The sequence below is a fragment of the Diadema antillarum genome, unplaced genomic scaffold (assembly GCF_040938485.1).
Source record: "Diadema antillarum isolate AM-2024a unplaced genomic scaffold, OU_Dant_1.0 seq00000069_RagTag, whole genome shotgun sequence".
NCBI lineage: Eukaryota > Metazoa > Echinodermata > Echinoidea > Diadematoida > Diadematidae > Diadema > Diadema antillarum.
Window position 1 is genome coordinate 2,767,463 of NW_027271168.1, and position 25,866 is coordinate 2,793,328.

A 25,866-nucleotide genomic window follows, 5' to 3' on the forward strand; every position below is an offset into this window, starting at 1 on the left:
TTAGAAATGACACTTGATTTAATATGATATACTTTGATTTACGTAACTGGCTCACTGGTTTTCTGTATCATCATTACACAAACCCTTAAAGCACAAAGTTTCATATGTTCACCCAGTGATACAATTCTGTATACATAAAAACAATGTTACAAACATCTAATAAGTGATATATCAAGCTGGAGCAAGGCTTGACATAACTGAATTCATCACCAGCAGAGGAAAAATTGCATGTTTGAGGTATACAAGGCCTCACGCTCCTAATTCAACTCGCGCATTGCCTACCGGGAAGGCAGTACAAAGATGAGGTAATGGTATTTTTTACCAAAAAAAATCATTAAAAATCAGTCAAGTGGAAAATTGCCACTTTTGGTAGTGTTTGACATTGCTTGAGGACAGGAGCTTCTGCAGGTTATGAAGAAGTTGAATGAATCAGGGTTTTTGTATTTTTAATGATTTTTTATTGATGTATGAGGTAATTTGCTATTTTTATCAATTTTGAGAGTGAATGGATGACTAGTCTCGTATGGAGGCTCTTAACTTTTTTTAGAGCTGGACAACATCCCAAAATATGTTGTTTGCTTGAAAGCAGAGAAAATTTCCCTTCATCTGCTTCAATTTAAAAAAATTCTATGATTCGATTGATTTTTTATGATTCATGGAATATGCTGCATTTAACACAGGTTTATATGGGAGCCCGGAAAAGGAGCGTGAGGCCTATAGGCCTCACGCTCCTAATTCAACTCGCGCATTGCCTACCGGGAAGGCAGTACAAAGATGAGGTAATGCTATTTTTTACCAAAAAAATCATTAAAAATCAGTCAAGTGGAAAATTGCCACTTTTGGTAGTGTTTGACATTGCTTGAGGACAGGAGCTTCTGCAGGTTATGAAGAAGTTGAATGAATCAGGGTTTTTGTATTTTTAATGATTTTTTATTGATGTATGAGGTAATTTGCTATTTTTATCAATTTTGAGAGTGACTGGATGACTAGTCTCGTATGGAGGCTCTTAACTTTTTTTAGAGCTGGACAACATCCCAAAATATGTTGTTTGCTTGAAAGCAGAGAAAATTTCCCTTCATCTGCTTCAATTTAAAAAAATTCTATGATTCGATTGATTTTTTATGATTCATGGAATATGCTGCATTTAACACAGGTTTATATGGGTGCCCGGAAAAGGAGCGTGAGGCCACAAGGATGACTTCCTTGAGACAAGACTACATGAATGACAAACTACTGACATGGTATAGGTTGGTGAGTAGAATGATGCTTATGACCAAATGCATCATAGGACAATATATAGATTATATCAAAAATAATTTCATTGAAGGCCACGTTCAATTCAAGCAAATTCAAGTCAATTCAAGTCAATTCAACATTTTCACTGTATAAAAACAAAATTCTCACAAGTAATGAGCAGATTTCAAAAGCTATGCTTTGCCTAGACTTTATCTGACAGAGGTCCCAGTATCATTCGAAAATCTTAATGTTCTGTCATACAGAAACAGCAGGCAGCTTTCATACATTTGATGGAAATAGAGCATGTCACAGAATTACTCTGAAAACTATGGAACTGAAATGTTCAATTTACCCGTTGAGGATGAGCTGCTTTTGCCATAACACACATTTCTCCGAGACACCTGTATGAGTTCACTCAGGTCTACTCTTCAACGGGTTGAATTCAGTTCAATTTTTAACTGAATTGGATTGAATTATAACACAGGACTTATGCAACATCCACACTAAAATGGTAAAGGAGATATTAGAGTAAACCTTCAGAGACCCGTAAGGTCTGACATTTCATAGGCCTCACACAAACCCTACATGTGGGAAGAACCAAGGCAATGTGTATTTTTGGGGGGGTTAAATCTCAGCTCTCCTAATAGTTTGAGTAGTTGACTAGAGAGGCCACTAGTTGTCGTTATTTTTAATGTTCTACTATACTTGAAAGAGGAAAAAGAGAAACCCACCGATACTCATACAATGAAGGCTAAGACTATCATATGTCCTTCACTACGAATTTGAACAGTTACTATTAAAACGGAGACTTACAACAAGTTTTCTCAAGGGCACTGAGTCTTAAGCCCTGTGTGTAAAGAAGGTAAGGAGGAGTTCTGAATGAAACCTGTAAGGAAGGTTTGAATGTGGTCAGTGATTACGTGGAAAAGACACAGGGATTACCAAGAATGCACGGACCACTGATCAAGTCGAACGGCAAAGAGAATTACGTGTGAGCATTTCTTAACGCTCAATCCATGATCCCCACCTCAAGAGAGGCTACAGAATGAATGAAAAGATTTAATCCCTACATCATCATCCAGCCACAAACGCCTCCTAGCACATATTTGGGCAGATGTCATACATTGGGATTCTGCTCTTTTGACATGCTTATGTATTACTCACAAATATCAAAGGGGGAAGACTAACAGTAAGTATTTCTTGACGTCAAGGAAGCGCAACAGGTTTATGTTTACACCGCTCTTTTATTTTTCTATTTCGACTCCTCATCTTTCTCTGGGAACAAGAATTTGGCAGGAGTGCAGATGAGCATTCCAAAGCATTTATCAATTGTATGAGATAAAAAAAAGAATTATAGTAAAGTTGTAAACCTAGCACTTCTATTTCCCTCTTCCAGGGTTGGCAAAAAGTTCATTCAAAGGAAACTCTTCCTTCTCATAAACAAAAGCATGCTGTTTATTTGGCAGGATCGGCATCAGAGATTCCGGAAGAGGACGGATTGTTGGAAGTCCTCGTGCAGGCAATCATGGATGTTCAAACATTAGAACAGACAGCTCAGCTGACACGTGACATCTCCTCAAATTCATGATTATCGTGACAATTGTTTGTGAGAAGAATTGTAGGTATCTAGAAAATGAAAAAAAAGAAGAAGACATATCACCCACACGGAGAGTAATGAAAACTCTGCCCTTGGTACAGTTAATTTCAATGACACAATGACACAAACGTAAGAGTGAAAGTTTTATAAATTCCTCTAATGACCATAAAGGTTTAATTTTTTGGGGGGACAATATAAACCTTTTTAATGTTTTCAGGAAGCAGTAATATTGGTTAGAATTTCATCAGCAAATTGGATGCAGTGATAATACTATCTCTTTACAAATATCTGAGTGGCTTGTACACAAAGCATTAATGAAATTCTTCTTATAATGTGAATTCATTAAGAATTACATCATTCATAAATAATTACTCTTGTTAAATCGACCGGGTTAGAGGGAGTTATATTTGCAAAATCATTCACCAGAAAATAATTTCCATTGCATTTTTATACTGGTGTAAACAGTACAACAGCAATTGCTAAGCTGCAAGCATGTCATTACTGTATCTTAGTTGCAAATTTATGTTTTCGAGAATAATAACATTTTTTCTGTAATACCATTTGTAATCACCTCAGTCACACCTATGATACATTCCAAGGCCCTGTTATATGAAGAGCTATAATTGATTGTATAGTTGATTTCTATCATAAGCCTATGGCAGCCTATGTGGCAAGGGAATTTATTATCGATTATATCTTTTGATGAAATGGGGCCCCAGAGATGGTAAGAGCCAACGTAAAAATATTGACATCATACAACTATGTATAGATCTTAACCGGTTCCTTCTGCAATTCTCCAAGAACCTTCATTGCCCCCCCAAACGAGATTCTTTTTGCCGATCGACAAAGAACGGACAGGTTGGTAATCGGCCTGTGCTAAAGTAGTCAAGCAGTATATATATTTCCTTTCCACAGTCAACTGCATGTACCATCGATCAATGCAAGATATTGATTGGACATGAAATATGAACAGAGCATATGCTGAGTTCGCAATTTTTTTTTTTTATATACACTATAATGGCACCCAAGTGGAGTCAGCGAAAGTCAAAATCTAGTGAGCTCGGCCTGATTACTTCATTATGTTTTCACACAGGTTTTGCACCAGAGAGGTAAAAGGGGAAAAAAAGACAGAAAAGGTGAATTAGGCATGAACATACAATTCTGATATAGAGAAAGAACAGTCATTGAAAGCAGAAACTCTACTCTTTCGAAAAAAGTCTTTTTTCCCCTGCTTTAATAGTATAACATGGATAATCATGAACCTAAGAATGCAGACACTCTCTCGTGTACATTTTGGATACTGGGTATACCGGTTTCCTTCTACGAGTTGATGCCATGGGAACCTGGTTTACTGGGTTCCTGGAAAAGCTAAGGAGAACAAGGAGGGAGGTTGGAGAAAAAGGATGAAGGTTACTCCCTGTCACACAGGGTAGGAGGACTTAGCAATCACCTTCAAGCTTCAGATCTCATGACCAAACATACATGTTGCTGTATCTCCAAACAATGTCATTGAACCTTCTAATTGTCCGCCAGCCACGTTAAAAAGCTTTTCCATCAAGGTCCTAACAAGGCCTCAAAGACAACCTCCGATGTCCGGTCGCTGACCCCGAGCAGCATCCTCACGGATAATTTGTGAGTCAGTTTTGGATTTCTGGTTGTCTCTCTGATGGCTCGGAGAACATGATTATCGAGAAATTTAAGTAGAGCTCTCCACGTGCCTTTTTTTTTTTCTATCTAGTAATTTGTTCAATGTCTGCAAATAAACTATGTACATTGTACTTTGATAGTTATATCTCCTGGGAATGTGATTGCAATGGAAATGGACATCCCCTAACAAAACTAAGGGTGTCTTGATATTAGTGTAAAGGATTATTACAGGTGGCAAAATTAACCCTACCTCATCAGCCACTGGCCAGTTACTGTTTGAGAGGAAATGTGGCTAAAAACAAACTGTTTTGATAACAAATTTACAAAGAAATAATCATTTTAGAGAAAAAGCCTTTGCAGACATGTGCAAAACTTCAGTCAGATGCCCTCGTAAAAAATGCACACACCCACATTCATTCCCCGGCACATGTGTATAATACGCACCCATATAGCTCAGATATATGACATATTTCATATATATATCATATATTTCAATGATATAATTTGTTCCCAAATATTTTTATGTGGAGTAATAGACATATTTCAATCATATAGGAATCACTCAGATATCTGACACATTTTCTATCTAAATATTCAGGTGAATAGTGCAAAAATACTTATGAATGTTATTTTGTGTTTTGAAAATGCATAGTCACATAAATGTTCAAAGAGTAACAGATCTTTTAAACAATATGTTTTGTAATGCTCTATTGTGTAGAGTGAAGAACATACTTTTTTTTTTACCTCACATAAACAGATCAAATGTGTTTACCTTGAACCAGTTTAGCTTCTAATGTTCAAAACAAATATTTGAAACAGAAACTCTTACACAAATCTCAACCTAAAAACAAAATACTGTGACTACTAAATGAATCATCTTTGGTCAGAAAAAAAAAAAACCACCCAACTTTCTTCTTGCTTGACTCCACGTGGGAGCTATGAGGTGAACGAAAGTCCAGAAATAAACCTTTTATGACTGCCTACCATACAAGGTAGCTGAAAACCTTCAAGACAAGCAATACCGAAACAACTTTAAATCCTCTTGAAGGTCGCCATCTACTGGGCAAAACCTGACCGAGCCTGACGAGCAAAACAATTATGGTAGGCCACGCGAGCAACGTGATACATGGAGACTGCATTTATTGAGATGAGTTTTATTACCGCTGAGAAATCATGTGGAAATTACCGAACGAGAAGTAAGATGAGAGAGACTATATCATTTGGCCGGCAAGGCCCGCCAGATATGTGGCACCAAGGAGCTAATTTCTGTCAAAGTAGGACATATGCTTGGACACAGGACCGGTAGAGATAAATGGCCTTGAGTTGGACAACTCATGTGGGTTTCACACTTACGAAAAAACCTGGTTTGTAATCGTGTTATACAAACAGACAATCCACTCATGTTTTGGGTAACAGGGTGTCCACACACTCTGATGAGTCTGTATTGATATTGAACAAGACAATGTTTGGTATGTTTTCATGCATGCACAAAGGAGGAAGTGGAGGACAAGTCAAGTGAAGCTTCATTCTTCAATAAAGTTTTGAAGCTCGCACCATTCTAGACTTCAAAATGTACACCAAGAATCAAACGAAAATTGACGACATAACCCCCCCCCCAAAAAAAAAAAAAAAATAAATAAATAAATAAACAAACAAACAAACCTTGCCACATCTCTATAAATATGATTTGAGAAATTTTTGAGAGATGTGTTTGGGAGGAATGTGATTCAACTTTGCTCACAGACTTGGTCTATGTCTCATCTAGCATCATGTGCTATACACGTTTATGAAAAAGTTCTTTGCAGTCTGAAACAGCTCACAGATGAGATCAGCACAGGGCTGGCTGCAATCATGACACTAATGACTCTGAGACCATTTGTGCAGAAGAGAGTTTACGTTCACCTTTATGTCAACCTACCTTCTTTCAAAAAATACCTAAAGACCAGTAATTACTGGATTTCATTTCCTCTAACGTCTTTGAGGAGGTCACAAATCGTATTTAGCCTACGGGTTTACTCATCCATACTAGCCCATTTCATTCTTAGAGTTTAAAGTGCTGATGGCAAGAGCGTAAACACTGAAGACCATACACAGTCATATGAAAGCTTCAATATGGTAAGATCTGGCAACATGTGGGAGTCTGTCCGTCTGTCTCTTTGCCCCCCCCCCCCTTCTCTTCAAATGGCGTTTATGTCAATTCCTAGATTCTATCTATAAAGGCAGTCCCACGTTGGCTCTGCAATTGATGATTCTGGAATTGCATTCCTAAGTGTGCTAATGACAGTGCTAATGACAGTTCTCGTAACTCCTTTAAAATACAGAATACCAGGATAATTTGCCATTAGTTGAGTTTTGTTGTGCTCCAACCTGTTTTCAAATTGTACACGAGAAGAGTATCGTTTTGCATTACAAATGGTATCACAACAGAGTGTACTTTTGACAGGTTCAAACTGGTAAAGAAGGAATGTCTGTACTTTGTGAAGCTCATTATCTGTGTCTGTAAAAAGTACAAGTTTCATGTGCAAGCTGTTAAGTGTAAGACGAATTTTTCACTGGTTGAGTTCACACTCGTGTTTCTTTCTGCTCAAAGTTTCTGCACACCTCACACATATAACTGATGAATATGGGTCACAAACTTGAAGTAATTGTTGGCAATACTTGTACTTAGCACTCTTCTATAATGACATTCTGGTAGTAGAAGAAACACTAACAACATCAGGAACAATCACAAATACTGTCCATCCAACCCACCCACTCCCCCCCCCCCATCCCCCCCCCAAAAAAAATAAATAAATAAAAAAGAAATTAAAAGCTTGACTTTAAGGCTGAGAACTGTTCTTTGTTCTCAAAACAATTTGAAGAAAATGTGTAATTATCTTGATTATCAGGTTTTTTTTTTTGCTGCATTTCAAGACTTATTCCATGTTCATACAAATAATCTGTAGCTACTCTGCCAACTACTTTAAAGGACAAGTTCACCTTCATAAACATAAGGATTGAGAGAATGCAGCAATATTAGTAGAACACATCAGTGAAAGTTTGAGGAAAATTGGACAATCGATGCAAAAGTTATGAATTTTTTAAATTTTTGTGTTGGAACCGCTGGATGAGGAGACTACTACAGCTTGTGGTTTCATATGCGTACAACAGTATAAAGAAAATATAAAGAAAATTCAACATATTTTCACTTTTTTCGCATAATAAAAGAACACTTGACTTGCCTCTTTCTAAAGGCAGGGGGAATGACATTACCCATAACATACGTCGGTAACGAGTCAAAGGAATGTGTACTTTTTTCAAAAGATGACATTTTGTGAAATTCTCTTTATATTTTCCTTATATTGTTGTACGCATGTGACATCTAAGTTATTCATACACTGCAGTAGTCTTCTCATCCAGTGGTTACTGCACAAAAACTTCAAAAATTCATAACTTTTGAACGGATTGTCCGATTTTCCTCAAACTTTCAATGATGTGTTCTACTAATATTGCCACATTCTCTCAATCCTTATGTTTATGAAGGTGAACTTGTCCTTTAAAATCTAGAACAATCCTAGTTTCATTTATCATTCAAGAAAATCTCTACTAAATTGAGTACATCTTAACAAGAAGGTTTAATTTTCAGTCTACCCCTATATCAGCTATTGATTTAACTCCATGATTTGCCTCATCTAAGACAAAAAAAACCCCACAAACAACAAGAAATCTCTGATGTTTTGCAATCAGCATAATTTTCAATTAGTACAGATATAGATACAATTATAGGATTGGGTTCTAGTTTTTTTTAATCCAATTTTCTCTTCAAATGCAAATCTAACCAGCCATTTTGGAAGTCTTATCAAGACTTTGGCCGTACGATCTTAACCCGTTGAGGACTGACTGATTTTGCTACAACACACATTTCCCATGGACACCTGCCCGAGTATACAACAGGTTAACAATTGGTCCTCAACAGGTTAACAATTGGTGTCTTGCCTCAAGCACTGGTCTGTCATCAAAATGAATAATGGACTATGATTACTTAAAGGATTACACAAATGAGAGAGAGAAGGGGGGGGGGGGGAGAGAGAGAGAGAGAGAGAGAGGGAGAGAGAGGGAGAGAGGAAGAAGTAGAAAAGGCAGTGTGAGGGAGCACAACTGACTTTCAATTTGCTTCTTCAAAGAATGTTTCACGCACTGAAAAAGACGGCAACCTCAACCCCCGAGGTTAAATACTTGGAAACCAACCTCGCATTATCCTCACTGGATGATATCTTTAGGTATTGGAAGAATGCCAATTAACTGTAGTAGAAAGTGAAACCAATGGCTGAAAAAAGGGGGAATAAGGAGGATTTCTAGCCAGGTGTGCCCTATATTTCAAAAGCGATGGAATTCAAATGAAGATTAGGAAAAAGGGAAACTTGCCTTCACAAGACCAAAAATGTAAGTTAGTAAAACCTTAGACCAGGTCACGAATGGGAAAAAGCTGCAGTTGTAGTAAAGTTTGGTAAATGTCACAATCATGCGATGAGAATTATTGTAAATTAGTGTGGTATTAACCTTTCACAGCTTAAGGTTGAAAAACTGGGTCATTATAGCAGCACTGAGGTACAGAAAGAATGTTCTTCACAACAGAACATGAGTAAAATAATGACAGAATTCACAAAAAAGGAAGGAGGTTGACAAAATAGCCAAAAGAGGTAGTGTGGATTTGAGGCCAGGATATGGTTTTCACAAAAACTGTAAAGAATACATGTTATAAACTTTTTTATTTCTGTCATGACCATTTACAAACAGGTAGGCCTATAACATTGTATTAGAGCAAGAAGCATGAGACGAATATTTCCAAGGCTTTGCAAAGAGGATATTCTGTCGGGGAAAATATTGTTTTTAATCCTTTTATTCATTCCCCAATTCACATGACATTCCTACCCACTCCAAATGTACTTGCCAGCACCAGTTCGTGTAGGATATCTGTTAGCATGCGCAATGTGCTATGCACAGTTACTGTTATTTAAACCAAAACATTTTTGCGAGTTTTACAGAGAGGAAAGATTCATGGAAATAAGACGCATGCTACAGTTTTTGCCTATACACAGTGTATTAAATGCTAGTCGTAAATGTACAAAAGTTCCATGCTGTGAAAAAGGCTGTCGGCTCCAATTCACAAAAGTCCCATGCTTTCATGTTCCTGAATTTATAGGTATGCAGTCGCAATCTACCTCGATCATCCATGGACTAGATTCAAACCACCCTTGTGAACTCCAGCTATTGGTTCACTTTTTCTTGCACCAATGATCTGCGAAGATTCCCGTGTACATGCTGGAGAAAGACTTTTCCATACAATTGAGATATATATATACCTGGAAAGGAGGAGGGGGTTGCAAATTGAAAATACACCAAAAAAAAAAAGTATCAGTTGACTACATTGAAACAGCATGAAAACAATAATGAAATTACAAAAAAAAAGAAGAAGATAATTATTAAGTACGACATCTCCTGTGTGGAGCTCATTAATGGTTTAAACAATGGTTAAAATGTAGGTTGGAAAAATTGGGGATTGGTAAAATGTCACTTACCCTCCTAGCTACATGTCGTTTAATGATGTACGCACAGCCAACAATCGTGGCTGCGATACATATCATACAAGCCACGATGTTGGCCACGCATATGATGAACATGACGAGACGTATCGTCGAGGTGATGATGGCGCAATCCTTGACGCCCTCGATGGCGACGGAGTTTTCCGTGGCCGTGCACGGCAGCGTGGCGGTGCAGCAGCGGCACACCAGGGTGCTGGCCTGTTTGCGGCATCCTCCCAACATCTGGAGTTCGGCGCAACTCAGCCCCGACAGGGCGGTGGCTACGAGGTGGAGGATGACACACAACGCTGATAGGAAAGTGAAGAAACTTATCTGTTTGGTAAGAAAATCAAACACACAGAAACACAAAACAGTGCATTAACATCTCACAGAACAATAGAAAAATCAGAGTGCTTATACTTCATTCATGAATACTTCATTTTCATTTCACCAGCCAAACAATATGAAATACATCAAAAGGTGGACTGCTGTCTCTATGCCATATATCTGGCGAGTCTAACTTTTCAAAAATCAGGACTTCCCGACAATTTCTCAAGTGGTTCACTTTGCGAATGTGGAGTACCATGATGAACAGGAAAATGAATGCATGCACATCGCGTTCATGTTGGGATTAGAGTTGATATTTGAAGACCTGAATATAAAAACGACCCAAGTCCAATTTTTGGCCAAATTCAGTTTGACATGGGAAATTGTAGCTTATGCATGGACTCATCTTGTGTATAAATGATAAATCCTAATTACCCCCGGAAGTGTCTGAAATGAATGATTTGAATCTTATATGAATGTAAGAATGAAGGACTTGGGTCATTCTTACATTCATATTATAGCGCCCTCTCTCATCCTTCTCTCATCTCTATAGCAGAATATCATGTATATGATTCAAAGAACGACCCAAGTCCATATGAGTCAAAGAAGGACCCAAGTCCATCACACAAAATGGCCTCTCCACAAGTAATGTAAATGTTAATTGTCATAATAATATATGTTATTATTTGTATATATATACAATGTTGCCTTTCCATCACATTTAAATAGAATATTATTGGACAAATAAAAAAGATATGAAGTTTTTTTTAAGTTTACTCGAAATGGTCTTCCATGGACTTGGGTCGTTCTTATATTCAGATACTCATTTTCATGTGTTGTAAGATTTGCAAATAGCACCTAACATGCAAGATTTGCGAAAATAAAAAACCCTGCAAAATATATGGCGTATACAGAATATATACTTTATGTGAAAACGCACCACCTTTAAAATGAGTAGATTTGACTGAACGCTTTTATAGGGTTACTCATTACATGAAATCAGCTTGTCTGAAAACAGAACAATTGTTCACACTGAATCTTGACTTGTATTGAAGATTTTTACATCATCATTGACTACAAATCGTAGCATAATAGGGTTAAAAACATTACTCTTGCGATGTAACTTGTAAGGTTGTGAATCTACTAACATTAAGGGGGTTAATCAATGTACAGCCACACTGACTAGTCAATCTTGTAAAAAAGAAAAAAAAAAAAATGAACATGATGAATGCTGCGAGACACAAAATAAATCTCTGTGTATTTACATAAGATTTCATTTGGCAAATATTGACTCGACAGGAATTCCCAGACAGATTGCGGCTTTGTGGCAATCTGTGCTACCCTACAACCATTCTATATTCTTTATTGATTCTTCCTGATCACAAAATGTATCCATCAACTTCAGGCATACTGTCTTGCCCTTCCTTGTGCCAACACATCGGCGGAGACTCGTGTGTATTCATGGCGTAATATCTTGAAGCCTGGGAGTTTAATGCAATTGGCCTCATTTGGAAGATCCAGATCTCCCCGGCATCTATCAATGAAGTAATTGTCTTTATTATGTGGAGGAAAATCTATTTCAACGGTTGTTCTCTTCTGCAAATGTTTTGCAAGCATTTCTTGGGGTGCAGAATGATTTCAAAATTCCAGGTTTTCAGGTCTTCGTAGTAATGAGGTTCGTTCCCCTATGATACTGAAACAACAAAGCTACTCTTCTTCTTTCTGTATTACTGCATCCAGCAGTAAAATTCTGAAGAAAGTCTGTAAGTTTACACAAAAATTAGAGGAATAATCAGACTGCATGCATATCCCAAACTGTTTGGTTTGATAACACAATAGTCGTGCAACCACCACATCAACTTGGGGCATGAAAATGTATCTTTCCCTGTCTCACAGTCCACACTTGAATAGATTTGAGAATTCATCAAATTAGACACAGCCCACTGTGCCCTGGAAAATTACTTCCTTTTTATTTATTCGCTCCGCAGCTCATTTGTGAATCAATGAAGAACATTAAATGCATGATGAAACACCAACCTCCCCAAAGTTAAACTTTATCACTGCCTTTCATGCTTGCATTTGACAATGCACAGATCTGACAATTTGCTACTTTCAGACACACGCAGAAAAGGAAAAAAAAAATCACCTCATTGAATTGTTCCTTTTTGCAGCTGCAGGGAAAGAATTCACAAGCAATTTGGCAATGAAACAGAAACATTTTTGGCATACCGAACATACGAAGTGTGAAAATTACATTTTCTTTGATTGACAGCTGCATTCAGGTACCGCAAAGTCATTTCATGGTCATGCTCCTCAGGTAAGCACTGATGAGAAATGTAACATTTTTCCAATGTAATAAAAACCTGTAATTTCACAGCATGATTGATATTGCCAGTAGGAGTTTCTAAAAGTGTGCCAGGTGATTTCTTTATACTCCTCTTTCCTCTTTGTATAATAATGATAATGATACTTATAATGATAATGATGATAATGATAATTATAATGATAATAATAAGGATAAATATAGGCCACTTTTATAAAGTGAAAATTAAAAAGATGAATTGTCTCTATGCACACTGAAGGAGGAAAATGTATATATGAAAATAGACATACAAAAAATTGTAAGGTAAAGAAGAGGGTAAGGGTTGTATTTATCCCCCTGCTTTCTGAAAGAGGTAAGTCAGGTGCTCTTTCACTATGCTAAAAAAAAAGAAATAAGAATAAGTTGAATTCTCTTTATATTTTCTTCATGTCGTTGTCCAACGAACTGTTGTAGCCTCCTCACCTAGCAATCACAGTATCAAAACTTTACGAGTTCATAGCTTTTGAATGGATTGTCAAGATTTCCTCAGACTTTACTGCATTCACTCAACTCACATGTATGTTTGAGATCATCCCCTTTTAAAACCACTGTGTACTTTTTTTCCTCAAATAGTCATGCTCACAAAAGAAAACAATGATGAAACATTGTAGGGTAGCTGAATAGTGTGCCAGATTTCCACCTTTCCAAATTGAACACACACCACAAACTCTGCACTCCATGAAAGACTCCAGTGGACTATAAACATATGATCAAAAGAGGGCGCTGTTGCATCTGGCCACAATGGCATGATTGGCAACCCTGCGTCTAATGGATTGTGGACTCCATAGATGCAAAGTCTACAGAAGAACAGAACTCCTTACAAATAAATGCTGTCATATGGGTCTTAACTTTGCAAAAAAAAATCACAAATCAATGGAAATTAGCAAGAAACAGACTACAAAACTTCATAATCAAAATGTGTATTATTCAAATTAAAAGAGAAAATTGATGCCATTTCATAAAAAGGGGTGATCTATTGTAGTACAATGTGACTGTGTTCAATCATAGTGTCAATTACTTGGTTAATGTGACATCCTCGGTTATCTATAAACTGAAACAACTGAACATACCTCAATAGTACAGGATCATGAAAAATGAGGATATCAGGGAAGAAGAAAGAGCAGAGACTGAAATAGTGGAGAACAGAGAATTAAAGAGACAGAAAGAGAGAGAATAGAAAACACAAACAGCGACTGAAAACAGAGAGAAGTCAACCACAAATTAATGACCCACCATGGAATGGCTCTTCACTTTTCTCTCCACTTTAATGCCACTCCATCAAATTTCTTTAATGCTACGGGAGACCAATTTTCTGGCAGATAATTAGTATTTGATCGCCCCTACAGACATGTTTGACTGGAGTTAATCATCTTCCCTATCATGCCACATCCATTTTCCACATCAATCTTCAAATATTGTCTTTTTTTCCGAGACATATCCCATAAACTACCATCGCTACACATTACCATGAGATCGTCTCCAAATGAAATAATTGCTTTCTGCTAAATGTGCATGCCACTTTGTCGCAGTCATGTGGGTGGAAAAGATGAAAACAGAATCAAATCGAAGATGTGCTTGCTTCGTATCACAAAAAACAAACTTTGACTTTTGCAAAACTGCAATATTCATCTGTATCAATTGCACCTGCCATTCCAATAAAAATTCATACCATACTTTATTAGTGTGTGTACATGAAAATACTGTAATGTTGTCCATGAAACGCAAACTGTATAAAACCGAGGGAACGTTTATTTATGATACCGTTTCATTTATGCTATAACACTTCTGGATTTTAGCTAGGCCTCTCTATGCATAAAGTAAGGCAAATCATAGAAGATATGAGAAGATATGTAATGATATAAATTCCTGATGCAATCTTTTGATTGTGAGCGTTCACTACAGTTGTACATAACCATGACTAAATTTTAGCTATCAGGTTAAGAATACAGCAAAAGAATTCCATTTGACTGAAAATGTTAAATTTCATATTCGTTTAAAAACGTAAATAAAAAAAAAGAGTGTAACACATTGAATATCTCCTGCCCGAATGTGAAAATGTTCTGAAATGCAAAACAGTTCTTCTTTTTTTTTTGGTCTATATTCCACTGAGTGCAATATTTTGAATCATCCTTCAGTGCTAAATGCATAATTTTCTATATGCATAGGCACATAAGCTTCAAACCCAATTTTTTGAACAACATTTTTTTTCCCCCAGTGGCTAGCTTTCCAATTTTTTTTTTCCACTGCAGCCTATTTCGATCTTCCTCCCCCCCCCAATAAAGTTGTGCAAATCACAAAGCAAACTGAGTGCTTAGTATCTTGAAAACCTAAAAATACTTCACTCAGAAAATTACTGTTCAGTGACTTCATCAGGTTTTTGTTTATCAGTCATGATGGATCACAACTTCCATTCCTCACATCATGCACCAGGACGCAGAAGATGCTATATCTTCCCAAGTACTTAAACCCAAACAGCCCCTCACCCTGGGACATTCTGCCTAACGAAAACACGCTCTTAATTTCAGACAAGAATAATGACTCATCGCAAATTAGCCCAGTTCTAATCTCTTGGAGATAATCAGGTACAGAGTTTCCCCTCCACCCCCCCCCCTTTCCTGCCCAACTCCCATAAAATAAACTGTTCCCCGAGGGAAGAAACTGAACTTAATTGGCCCGCGCTGTGCAGTCATTGCACATGAAACATTACAGACTGACGAGGGCAGTGTTTACTTTAGATTTTCTGGCGAGGATGGGATCTTAAAGGCACATAAGGATGCAGCCCTGGCGGAAAAAGGGGAAGTACAAGGCTTGAAGATAATGGCTATGTCCGGATGGAATGCCATGCATGATTTGTACAACCTTGTGGATTTCTAGAAATCTCTTCTAGATATCTTTTGGCTACATATGCCAAATCTTACATCATTTTGACCCTTCACTTTAACAATGGAAAACTGTATAATGATTCCAATATTTTTCATTGGTTATTATTATTTCATAGTACATCTATTTATGTCCAAAATAGGAATTTCACTTCAAATGACAAAAGGCTTATCTAATACTATACATATGCCATATGTTCCATTCCCTATGTATTTGTACATGTGTCTCTGCTATTATTATCTCTTGATACATGTAGTCAGGAATGACACCACCACGACCAACAACAAATCTACATCTACACCACTACCATTGTTGATCCACTTAATGGTCTTTATGAAATGTTTCACTCAAACAGTCTTGGAAAATGGCATGTATTTGTTCTGATTTTGTCATTTTTATGAGAAATTCTCCTCAACCTGCAAATATTCAAGTACATCCAACATATCACATTTAGAGGACACAACTCTATGTGCCATCAAAATAATTTCTTTTCCAGATCATGATCAATCTCAAAGTCATTGAAGACTGACTGCTAGAATGATCCAGGCATCACTTAGCTGTGATATTGTTCTGTTTTTAATAGTGGGGAATTTCTGCAGCTCTATCGTTAAATGTGGATAAATGTCGCCCTCTATGGTCACATACAAGATAGTCAGATACGGAGGCTACGGGGGCTGTGTACCAGCAAGATATGAGAGAAGCACACCTGCCCTTTGTATAAGTTTGTTTTAAAAAGTTCTGTTCAATCATTGTTTTTTTGAATGGATGATATCTACACTTCGAGCAGGGTTAGTGGAGAGATGAAAAATGAGGAATACTATATTCCATTGTGGAAATGACCATATGAAATTAGTATTTTGCAGTTTCCAAAATAGTATAATCAGACCATATACTTTGAATGTCATGTAATTGTGTCAGTAAACTTTCAAGGATACATCATACAAACTATACAAAAAACATAACTGAAATAAGATACATCTCTTTGATGGCTACAGGACCAGAACAATGATGGGATCTTTTCACTTTCTAATCAAAACAAGTACCTCTGGAGGAAAATGCATACAAGTTATACAGGATCGTTTCAGTACTAATAAAGACGTGTCTCAATCACCTATATAAAAGAAATGCTCCAACTTTAACCCGTTTAAGACTAGTCCCGCAAATACTCGGGCAGGTGTTTATGGGAAATGCTTTTTATAGCAAAACCAGTTCGTCCTCAACGGGTTAATAAATATCCCTCCCATCACCCCCCCCCCCCCCCCATCAGTTAATATCAGCAGTAATCTTTTTTCGATAAAGTGAACAAGTGGTCCCTGCATGGTAGAGAAAGCGGTAATATTGCAGTGATATCATGGATTAAGCAGCTGTTTGAGGTTCACTGACCTGCAAAGGGGGGGGGGGGTGAGGGTGGGGAATGAGGGCATATCAAATCCTGCACATTATTTCTCTGCTACATGACTGGAATAAATCATGACTGCTGGGATTATTGCCTATGATATTGCATGGCGAGTCTATCATTATTCTCATATCAAGAAAGTAGAGCAGTTTGGAATAAAGTTCGTGATAACACAGCTTGGGAGATGCTCACTTCCCAATTTTTCCATCAATTGCTGTGCTCTACGATCATGACTTTGACCACTTGCAAACTTGTAGGGAAATCATTATTCCCCCCCCCCCAAAAAAAAAAAAAAAAAAAAAAAAGAAAAAGAAAATAGATTTGCTAAATATATGATGTATGATCTATCTATTTATCCATTTCCCTACCTATCTATCTATAGTCCAGCGGCGGATCCAGGCGGGGGCGCATCAGGCGCACACCCCCCTTTATTTTTTGTTAACACAAAGGAAATAAAAAGAAAAAATGGGGGTGGGGTGCATGCGCCTCCCCTTTAATTTTGTAAAGGCACCCCCTCTTTATGGAATTCCTGGATCCGCCCCTGTAGTCTATCATTACCATATCTGTCTTGAAACCACTTTAAAAGTTGACATTGTTTACAATGAGGAAACGGAAAACATCAAGCTTCACATCAATGACAAGTATATTTGTTTAATACCTTTTCTTTTTCTTGCTAATCCACAAATAGAGTACATTTCTTTGTTTGTCACATGACTTGATTACATGACATTTCAAGACAAAAACGACAACTCTGTTTTGGTTTTCAAATTCAGGTCTGTCAGTCTGAGAGCTTGCCAGACAAATAAATACCTCTTGCTTAGGTCATGGAGGCATTACGAGGTGTGGGGGCTTTTGATTGATTTCAACACTCCTGGTTTGAGGGCAGAGACGCCCATCGTGAAAAAAGATTAGCCGTGACCCCCAGCTGGGACAAAACCAATGGGAGGTGGGATTAGTTTAGTTACTACCAAGACAGAGGATTGTTTTGAAACGTTCAAGCGCAGTCTGCACAGATTACGCTATATGTTCTTCATCACTATGAGGGACAGCCTGAGAGAGAATATTGCAAAATGATGAATGTTTGCATGCATTTTAATTTTGCGAATTCTGCATAGGCCAATATTCGCGAATTTAAAATGCATGCCAAAGTTCTTGTTAACACTGTATGCGTTGAATACTAGTGACAATTCACAAAAATTTCATGCTGCGAAAAAGGCTGTTGGCTCCAATTCCTGAAAATTTCATGATGCAAAAGTATCTTACTGTACAGTAGGAAGAATACGAAGAATAGGAGAAAAAAACAATCATAAGAATCCAGAAAAGCAGAAATGAATGTTGCCCTCAAGAAGTGCATAAATTGACAGCAAAACTTTGCTTTTCAGTTTTATTGTTGGTATCTTATCCTTAAAAAAACAACAACAAACAAACTCAAGACACTCCCGATGAGACATGACGCCACCAAGACAGACCCTTGTCATACTGAGTAATGCAAATCAAGATGATATATCAGAGAATGATCCCCAGCAAGGCAGACGTCTGATTGTAACTGACACAGCAATAATCTTATGAATTTACAATGCTCTAGGAATCACTGCAAGGCAGAACATACCAGTAATAGGGCACAAAATGCTTGCACAGACACCATTAATGTTGAATAGGAATAGCAAATTTACAAAATCATGATGTATTCCTCTGATCCATCAGTCCCACTTTGATGGAGGCAAAGAACCAAAGCATGTTGCTTCAGAATCATATCACAGCAGTTTGCACTTGATATACAGTCCTTCCCACAACGAGATAAGACCATAACCATGTACAGTTTGAAATTTGGGTACTTTGAGCACTTTCGCTCTAGGTCTTCATGGCTGTAAAACAGAAGAAGGAAAGGCATTTGTTGGTACAGATAAAGTAAATCATCATTCTCGTATTTGCGTAATAACCAAAACTGATGATCAATTGATAGACATAATATAGTTAAAGGAGTTGTGTATATATGTGAAATAATACTACAACTTGAAAGAGTGCCCTCTGTGAGGAATACAAGAAAAAAGTCTCAGCTATTTTGGAAATCTGTGACTGGCTGTCAGAATATGAAATTTCTGTCCCCAATCAAAAATTCGGCAGTTCATTCTTTTTTTTTCCCCCTTCACAGATGACTGGTAACACACAGAACTTTGTGTATATACCTCCAAGAAGGATGGAGTCGTATTGTACACAAATCTGGGTATATTAGCTGAAAAGGGTAATGTTCTTTATTTTCTGTAACATTTATTCACCTTCACATCTAAACATACTGACACTGTCCTTTGAGCTTAAACTCATCTATGTGAACATCTAATATCTGAGAGAATACAATAATATCTAAACACATATGCACAGTTCTCCTAGTTTAAGGATGTTTAATCCGTTGAAGTGGTCCCACCTCACATCCAACTAGACCCCATGGAAGACCAGCTAATAGCGTAGCTGAATATGGGCTATCCAGCCATCTTCTCAGATGGAAATGAACAAACAAACAAAACAAACAAAATTCAGTGAATAACTTTATATTTGAACACACCAGCAAACTCTTGGGAGTTTGAAATCACTTGGGTGAATGCCACAACACAAAAAACACATAAAAATCTAAGTCTCCTGTTCATCTTCCTCTTGGTTTGAAGAGAGTCAACATTGCATTTACCCCCTTGGTATCAAACTTTTAGAAGGAAAGCTCTATCATAGGCATTGGGGTTTTATTCTTGGCTACAGTCTAGCAGTATATTGTGACAGGAAAGCTATTGATAGACTAAGGAATGTACAGCCCTAAAAACCAATAATATAATTTCATCCTCGGGTCCATGTAACTTAAACTTGGATACATTTCTGTATGATTATACCAGCAAGTAAAGCCAACTTGGGAATATACAACTTATCAATGGGGGGGGGGGGGGGGGGGGGGGGGTGGCATTTTTGTTAATGTAAATTTGCTATATTTTCAACACTCGGTCACGGTCAGCCCTCAATGTCAGTGAAAAATGAAAACTGTGATAGAAGCATTTGCACTAAGAAAGCCATATTCTAAATTTAGCTTTGGTAAGTCCTCAATGTCAGTGTAAGATGAAAACTGTGATAAAAGCATTCACATCGAGAAAGGCATCGTCGTAGAAGCGGAAGCATGGTGTGCAGATTACCACTGGCATGATATGTCTCAGTGCGTGTAAGAAACTTGCACCCATTGTGGGAAATTGCAGGAAAGCACTGTCATCTTCAACTATTTTACACAAATTAGAGGAAGAATTCAATTTCCCTTTCAGGTCACACAGCAGGATGGTCTGAACTTTTTTTCCACTTTTTTTCCCCAGTTATCCCTTTTGGAGATGAACTCCAGAAATACACCTCTGCCTGCCAGAACAGGGGAAGAAATCAATTCCAATATCACACCCCAATTGGCGCAAATCTGAAAACCCGAGCTTACGGAACCGTATTACATGAATAAGTCACCCTTCCTCAAAGCAGGATCAAGTCTTGTGTGATTCCATGACTGTGTACTACTGACAACAGGTTTAGAGGTCGTGACACTTTTTAGCATTCCAAAACAATCTGGATAAATTTGGGCAAATTGATTAAAAAATTCAAACTTCTGTTCTGATTTGAGCTGTTCTCCAATGATTATGCCTATTCATCTTTAGTTTGTTTAGTCAGCAACACAACTACACAGTAGTGTCTTGATTTTCATCACGATTTAACATTTTCATTTTCCTTAATAGCATACTTTTTGTCATATGATTTCTATCACATTTATGGTATACAAGCTTCCATTAATTACATTGGGATTGGTTTTGGGGATGTGCAAATATTGAACAAGGAAATGGTACACGTGACTTTAATTATTTTGCATACAAGAAAACGCTTGAACACCAAGAGACAAAGAGCTGGTAACAATCTGATGGTCGTCACGGCAACCATGCATCACAAATCAAAACCATGACGATACGAATTGGGTAAACTTGCCCTGGCCCCGATAACTGTGATGAAATACGATGACGGATGGCTGTAATATTGGAGCGACGGGGAGGTTGACGATATTGATCGAATGTTTCACAGTATCAATGATTGAACCGTCACTCCCTGCAGCCGGTGAATTCGTCAAAGAGGCCGGAATAATGTGGCAGCATACAAATTGAGTGCATGCTCCATCATTAGCTAATTTTTTTTTTCTTTTCACCAAGGGCTCTGCAGGTGCATGGCTGAAAATACAATAAGCCACATTTTGCCAACTCAACTGTTGCCGTTATGAGGTCCGGATACAGCGATCAACGAGCTTTGTGGCAATTTGCAAAAATATTGGCATACAAAGAAACAGAACAATAACAGCATATACACCGATATGCCAGGAAGAAAGTAGGCCCATATTTTCACAGACAAAAGTAATGAAACACAAGCCATACATGTGCATCAATAAAGAGTAGAGTTTATGATTTGAGCACAATATAACCAACATCTATAAGGAAAGAACAGCATTTGATACTGATATGTATCCTAACCATCCCTTCAGAAATATTCAACACTTTGTGGTCATGTGATATGCAGTGACACTTGCAGAAGACTTCTCAACTGTTTGACACTTGAAATGAAACTTTGTGACTCTGTGAGAGCTAAAGCAGCCACTTTGCCAAAAATTAATAAAGTTCGCACAGCACAAATCAATACAGAACGTACAACACAATACAAGGATACAATACATTCTACTGATTCAAATTGAAAGGAGTAGTACAATGATGAAGCACAAAACATGACGGACAGAGCAGCAATGGAAGGATATAGAAGGAGAAGGCTGAATACAATAGACAATGCGATCAGCAACACGACACAAATGCAGTAAAATGGAAAAATGACAGGACATATCATGTTGGACCCGCAGCCCTGTCAGAACCAATGGCCATTTACCAGTGATGGTTTCAAGTTAACCTTCTCGACACCACTGACCTCAAACACAACTGAAATCACATGAATTTCAGCTGCTGGAGCTTTGAGCCAGTAAAATAAAAATGTCTGATATGACTGATAGGCATGAGAAATAATTGTATTCAGCTTAGACTCAAATTATGCTCGCTCCTAAACCATCCACACGCACACAACATTACTCTCATAAAACATACTCTGTACACTCTATACCTCTACATTATTTTCAGCACACTGTCGCAAACTCATCGATACAGCCAAATGGATTAAGGTATATTCTACATTGAAAGGTTTCTTACATCCTTTGTGATACATATATGTGTATGAATCTACAGTCTTGTGAATACATTTTGAATAAATAATTTCTTTTAATCAAATTAAGTTCAGTGAGTAATGGCAGTCTCCTGTACTCTTATCTACTTGTACATGTATATTGTGTGCATATAGTATAGTACACCATCGCTTTTCTGCCATTTCTCATGTCACCTTTTCCTTTTATGAATAAAAGCAATGTCATGTCAAGAAATGCTCTAATGGTAGCTTTTGTGTAAAACATTACTTGTCTTTTTTTTTCCAATTGTAATCCAAAATAAAAAGTAGAAATCAGAGCATATAAATCAACACAGAACTGCTGTTGCCGTCTGGCCAGACACACGGCTATGTCTAATGAGTATATTAATCATTATTGATACTACTTGGATGGAAACAAAATCAAATCAAATCAAATCAAATCAATCAATGCAAAATTGCAGTTGTCATCCACCACATAACATGACAATGGTTAAGAGGATGAATGCTGGCACTTGATGGCAGTGTTCAAATGTTGTCTCACTGCTGAACATAATGTACATGACTCGTCTCCGCAAGCAGTGCACAGAAAGAAATATTTGATGTCCACGAGGTCGTTCTACCCTTGAAAAGCGAATTCCACTGCTTCCGTCCTTCTTGCGTCGTCTTGTCCAGGCTACTAATGAGTCTAAGTGAGCAAAAACATATCATATCACATCAGCGACGCCATGGAAATTGATTTAGCTGTCGTGGGACTGGATGAAGAGGGTCCCTCATTTGTTTAGGATTAATAAGGGAGGTGTCTTCGAGTGACAAATATTTTTCCCCCGGGAGGAGTTTGTTTGTGACTGCAAGGCAAGAATCTTGAAAGAAAGAAAGAGAGAAAGAGAGATTGAGAGAGTGTATGAGACAATGCCCAACCCAAAAACACATGATTCAAATTAGTGTTGTGCCAATGAAAGGCCTGTGCCTGAAATATGAGGTTGCTGCTCAAGAATCTGTAAGCACTTCGTATTGTTGTTCAGTGTGTAAGTGCAATGTGTATTGCTACCTGTATACATTTTACTTTCTCAGCATTAGAGGAAAGGAAGAAGATCAGGGCCCCGTTAAATCAAAAAGTATAATTGATTATAAATTTCCTTACCACACAGGCTGCTATAGACTTATGGTAGAAATCAACTATATAATCAATTACAACTCTTCATAAAACAGGACCCAGAAGATGTATAATCTGGAAGGGCTAGTGAGATGTAGCTTGTACTAATGTAGCAGATTTCACTCGACTCAGTTCACTACGTAAAAAAGAAAAGTGTATCTTGGGGACTTAAACTGAATATCGTCATTCAACTTTTTTTTTGCAACTTCCTAGGTCCAATATTGATAATCCTGATGATGCTAAAACATTTTGTGAGATCTTCTTTGTTGCAAGTACACTATCAGCATGATACCTACACTGTATATCAATCTACGTATATTTACTCAAGCTGCATTCCCTCTAAACATAACTTAGTATTTTCCGGAAAGTATGCATATCTTTATTAGTTTGTTAACTATCATTATTTTTTGTATTTTGTAGCGTGTAGCGTGTATATGATTATGATAGAATTCCTGATTTACTTTGTGTTTTGTTTTGTTGGAAGAAATATGAGAATGAAATGAATGAACTGAACTGAACTGAATTGAATTGAAAATTGAATGTGAGGAATCTGATCACTTTTTTTCAAAATAATTATATTATACATCTAATCTCTTACATCATTATATTACATCAATCATCTGTATGATATCCATGACACTGAATTCAGATTCATAAAAATACAGAAAAACATCAGGAAAGAAGTGATCTTGGGTACTACGACTGCTGAGGGTGTGTAATCCCTCCATCCCGTGAGACTAATCCAGCACTCAATGAAATTCTGAGCATGATAGCCGCATGACAGGCCAGCCGAAATTGCGATGGCACGGATCAATGAAATCATTATGTTACGCAGAGCATTGCTCTGTCCAGCAAGCCTCCTCGTCATACTCTGTGCAGAATTAAGAAGCTTTGCTTGACATGCACGTGAGACATTAATACCAGTTCTGTTCATATCAAAAAGGAAATTTCCAGAAGATAGAGCCAAAAAATAGAGTGTCTGGCATGCTAGGAGACCTTAACCCATTCGAGGATGAGTCCCCGAGTATACTCGGGCAAGTGTCTATGGGAAATGAGTGTTGTAGCAAATTCAGCCCATCCTCAATGGGTAAAAGACCAAGTAACATGGGGACAGAAGCATATAGTTGATCTGTTTGAATTGATCTTCAATCGCTGCACACCAGGGTACATGAAAAAACACCATGACTAATCCAGGTATGGTTGAATATACCTATAGAATTGCCCATTGGTGAATATGTACAATGAAGCATCGGCAACATTCGACTCAGGCTGAGATTCTTCGGCTGCATGTGTACTTTATACATAGAGATCAGCCACAAAGCTGTACACTATATGTTACTGGGATTCCAAAATGTATCCAAGTTGGGTCAGCCTTCCCATTACAAGGTACTGTAAAACGAGAAATGTTCGCGTGCATTTTAATTCTAATTCGCGAAATTAACATGCACGTGAAAGTTCTTGCCTACACAATATGCATTGGATGCCAGTGGTAAGTCACAAAAATTTCATGCTGCGAGAAAGGCCGTCTGCTCCTATTCGCGAAAGTTTCATGCCATGAATATATCGTGTTTTACAGTAACCCCACACTGCTGGGTGTTTAACCCACTCCATACAAGTTTATGTAATCCCCACTGACTTTCTGTTGAGCTTACAGACTCCCACAGACAATGGCTTAAAGTTTGAAGACTTGCACACAGTTTATTGCATTTGCCTTGTGAAGCAGACTTTTTGTTGTGTTTTCATTAATGGTGTCGCTAAAGGACACTCATATCAGGCAAGTGTGACATCAATAAAAAAAAATTACCAGTAACTTGTTTTGTAGCTTTTTATGATTCCTCAACATTGTTCCTTTGTTTCCATTCAAACTACAGTAATGGACAGTTATTCTTTGTCTTTATTATTATTATTATTATTACTATTACTATTATTTATAGTGCGCTTTTCCCACAAGGCCCAAAGCGCTTACAATCAATTCAAAACATGTACGACAGTATGTAAAATAATGGATAAATGTTACAGCTACGAACTAGTTGCTACTGAAAAGATGTGTTTTCAAGGCTTTTTTGAACACACTGACTGATGAAGACTGTCTAACGGTAAGTGGTAAATTGTTCCAGTGCTTTGAAGCAGACACAGTAAATGTCCTATTGTCTTTTCATAATGTCAGAATTGTACTTGTTTGTATTTGTATTCAAGTGACTGTTAACATCAATTTGATTGTTTGTTTCAATGTTTGTACAGTTTCAGATTTGCACAAATGTGATGTTTTGATTTTTGAAGTGGAAAAGAATGGAAGTGGAAATAGAATAAAGAGTATCAACAGTTAAAAACTTGGAGAATATCCAGTAAGAAACTTTGAACAGGGTTTGCTATAGCATTCTCATAATTTTCACACTTGTCTGAGCTGAACGTTTGAAGAAACTTCTCTCACTCTGCATTTCACCGATCTCTGGCAATGCAGAGAGACATTAAAAT

At 37.5% G+C, this 25,866-nt stretch overlaps 2 protein-coding genes across 2 annotated transcripts in view; both read right to left on the minus strand.

The window, feature by feature from the left end:
- LOC139725990 (uncharacterized) overlaps positions 1-10,140 on the minus strand; it is a 116,487-nt gene extending 106,347 nt beyond the window's left edge. The window contains exon 1 of the mRNA XM_071637072.1: positions 10,039-10,140. Within this exon, the coding sequence (XP_071493173.1) occupies positions 10,039-10,140 (102 nt within the window). The remainder of the gene's footprint in view (positions 1-10,038) is intronic.
- Positions 10,141-10,302: 162 nt separating this feature from the next.
- LOC139725981 (protein ENTREP2-like) overlaps positions 10,303-25,866 on the minus strand; it is a gene marked incomplete at its 3' end in the record, with an annotated part of 157,408 nt that continues 141,844 nt past the window's right edge. Inside the window, exon 3 of the mRNA XM_071637063.1 lies at positions 10,303-10,374. Coding sequence (XP_071493164.1) covers positions 10,303-10,374 — 72 coding nt within the window. The remainder of the gene's footprint in view (positions 10,375-25,866) is intronic.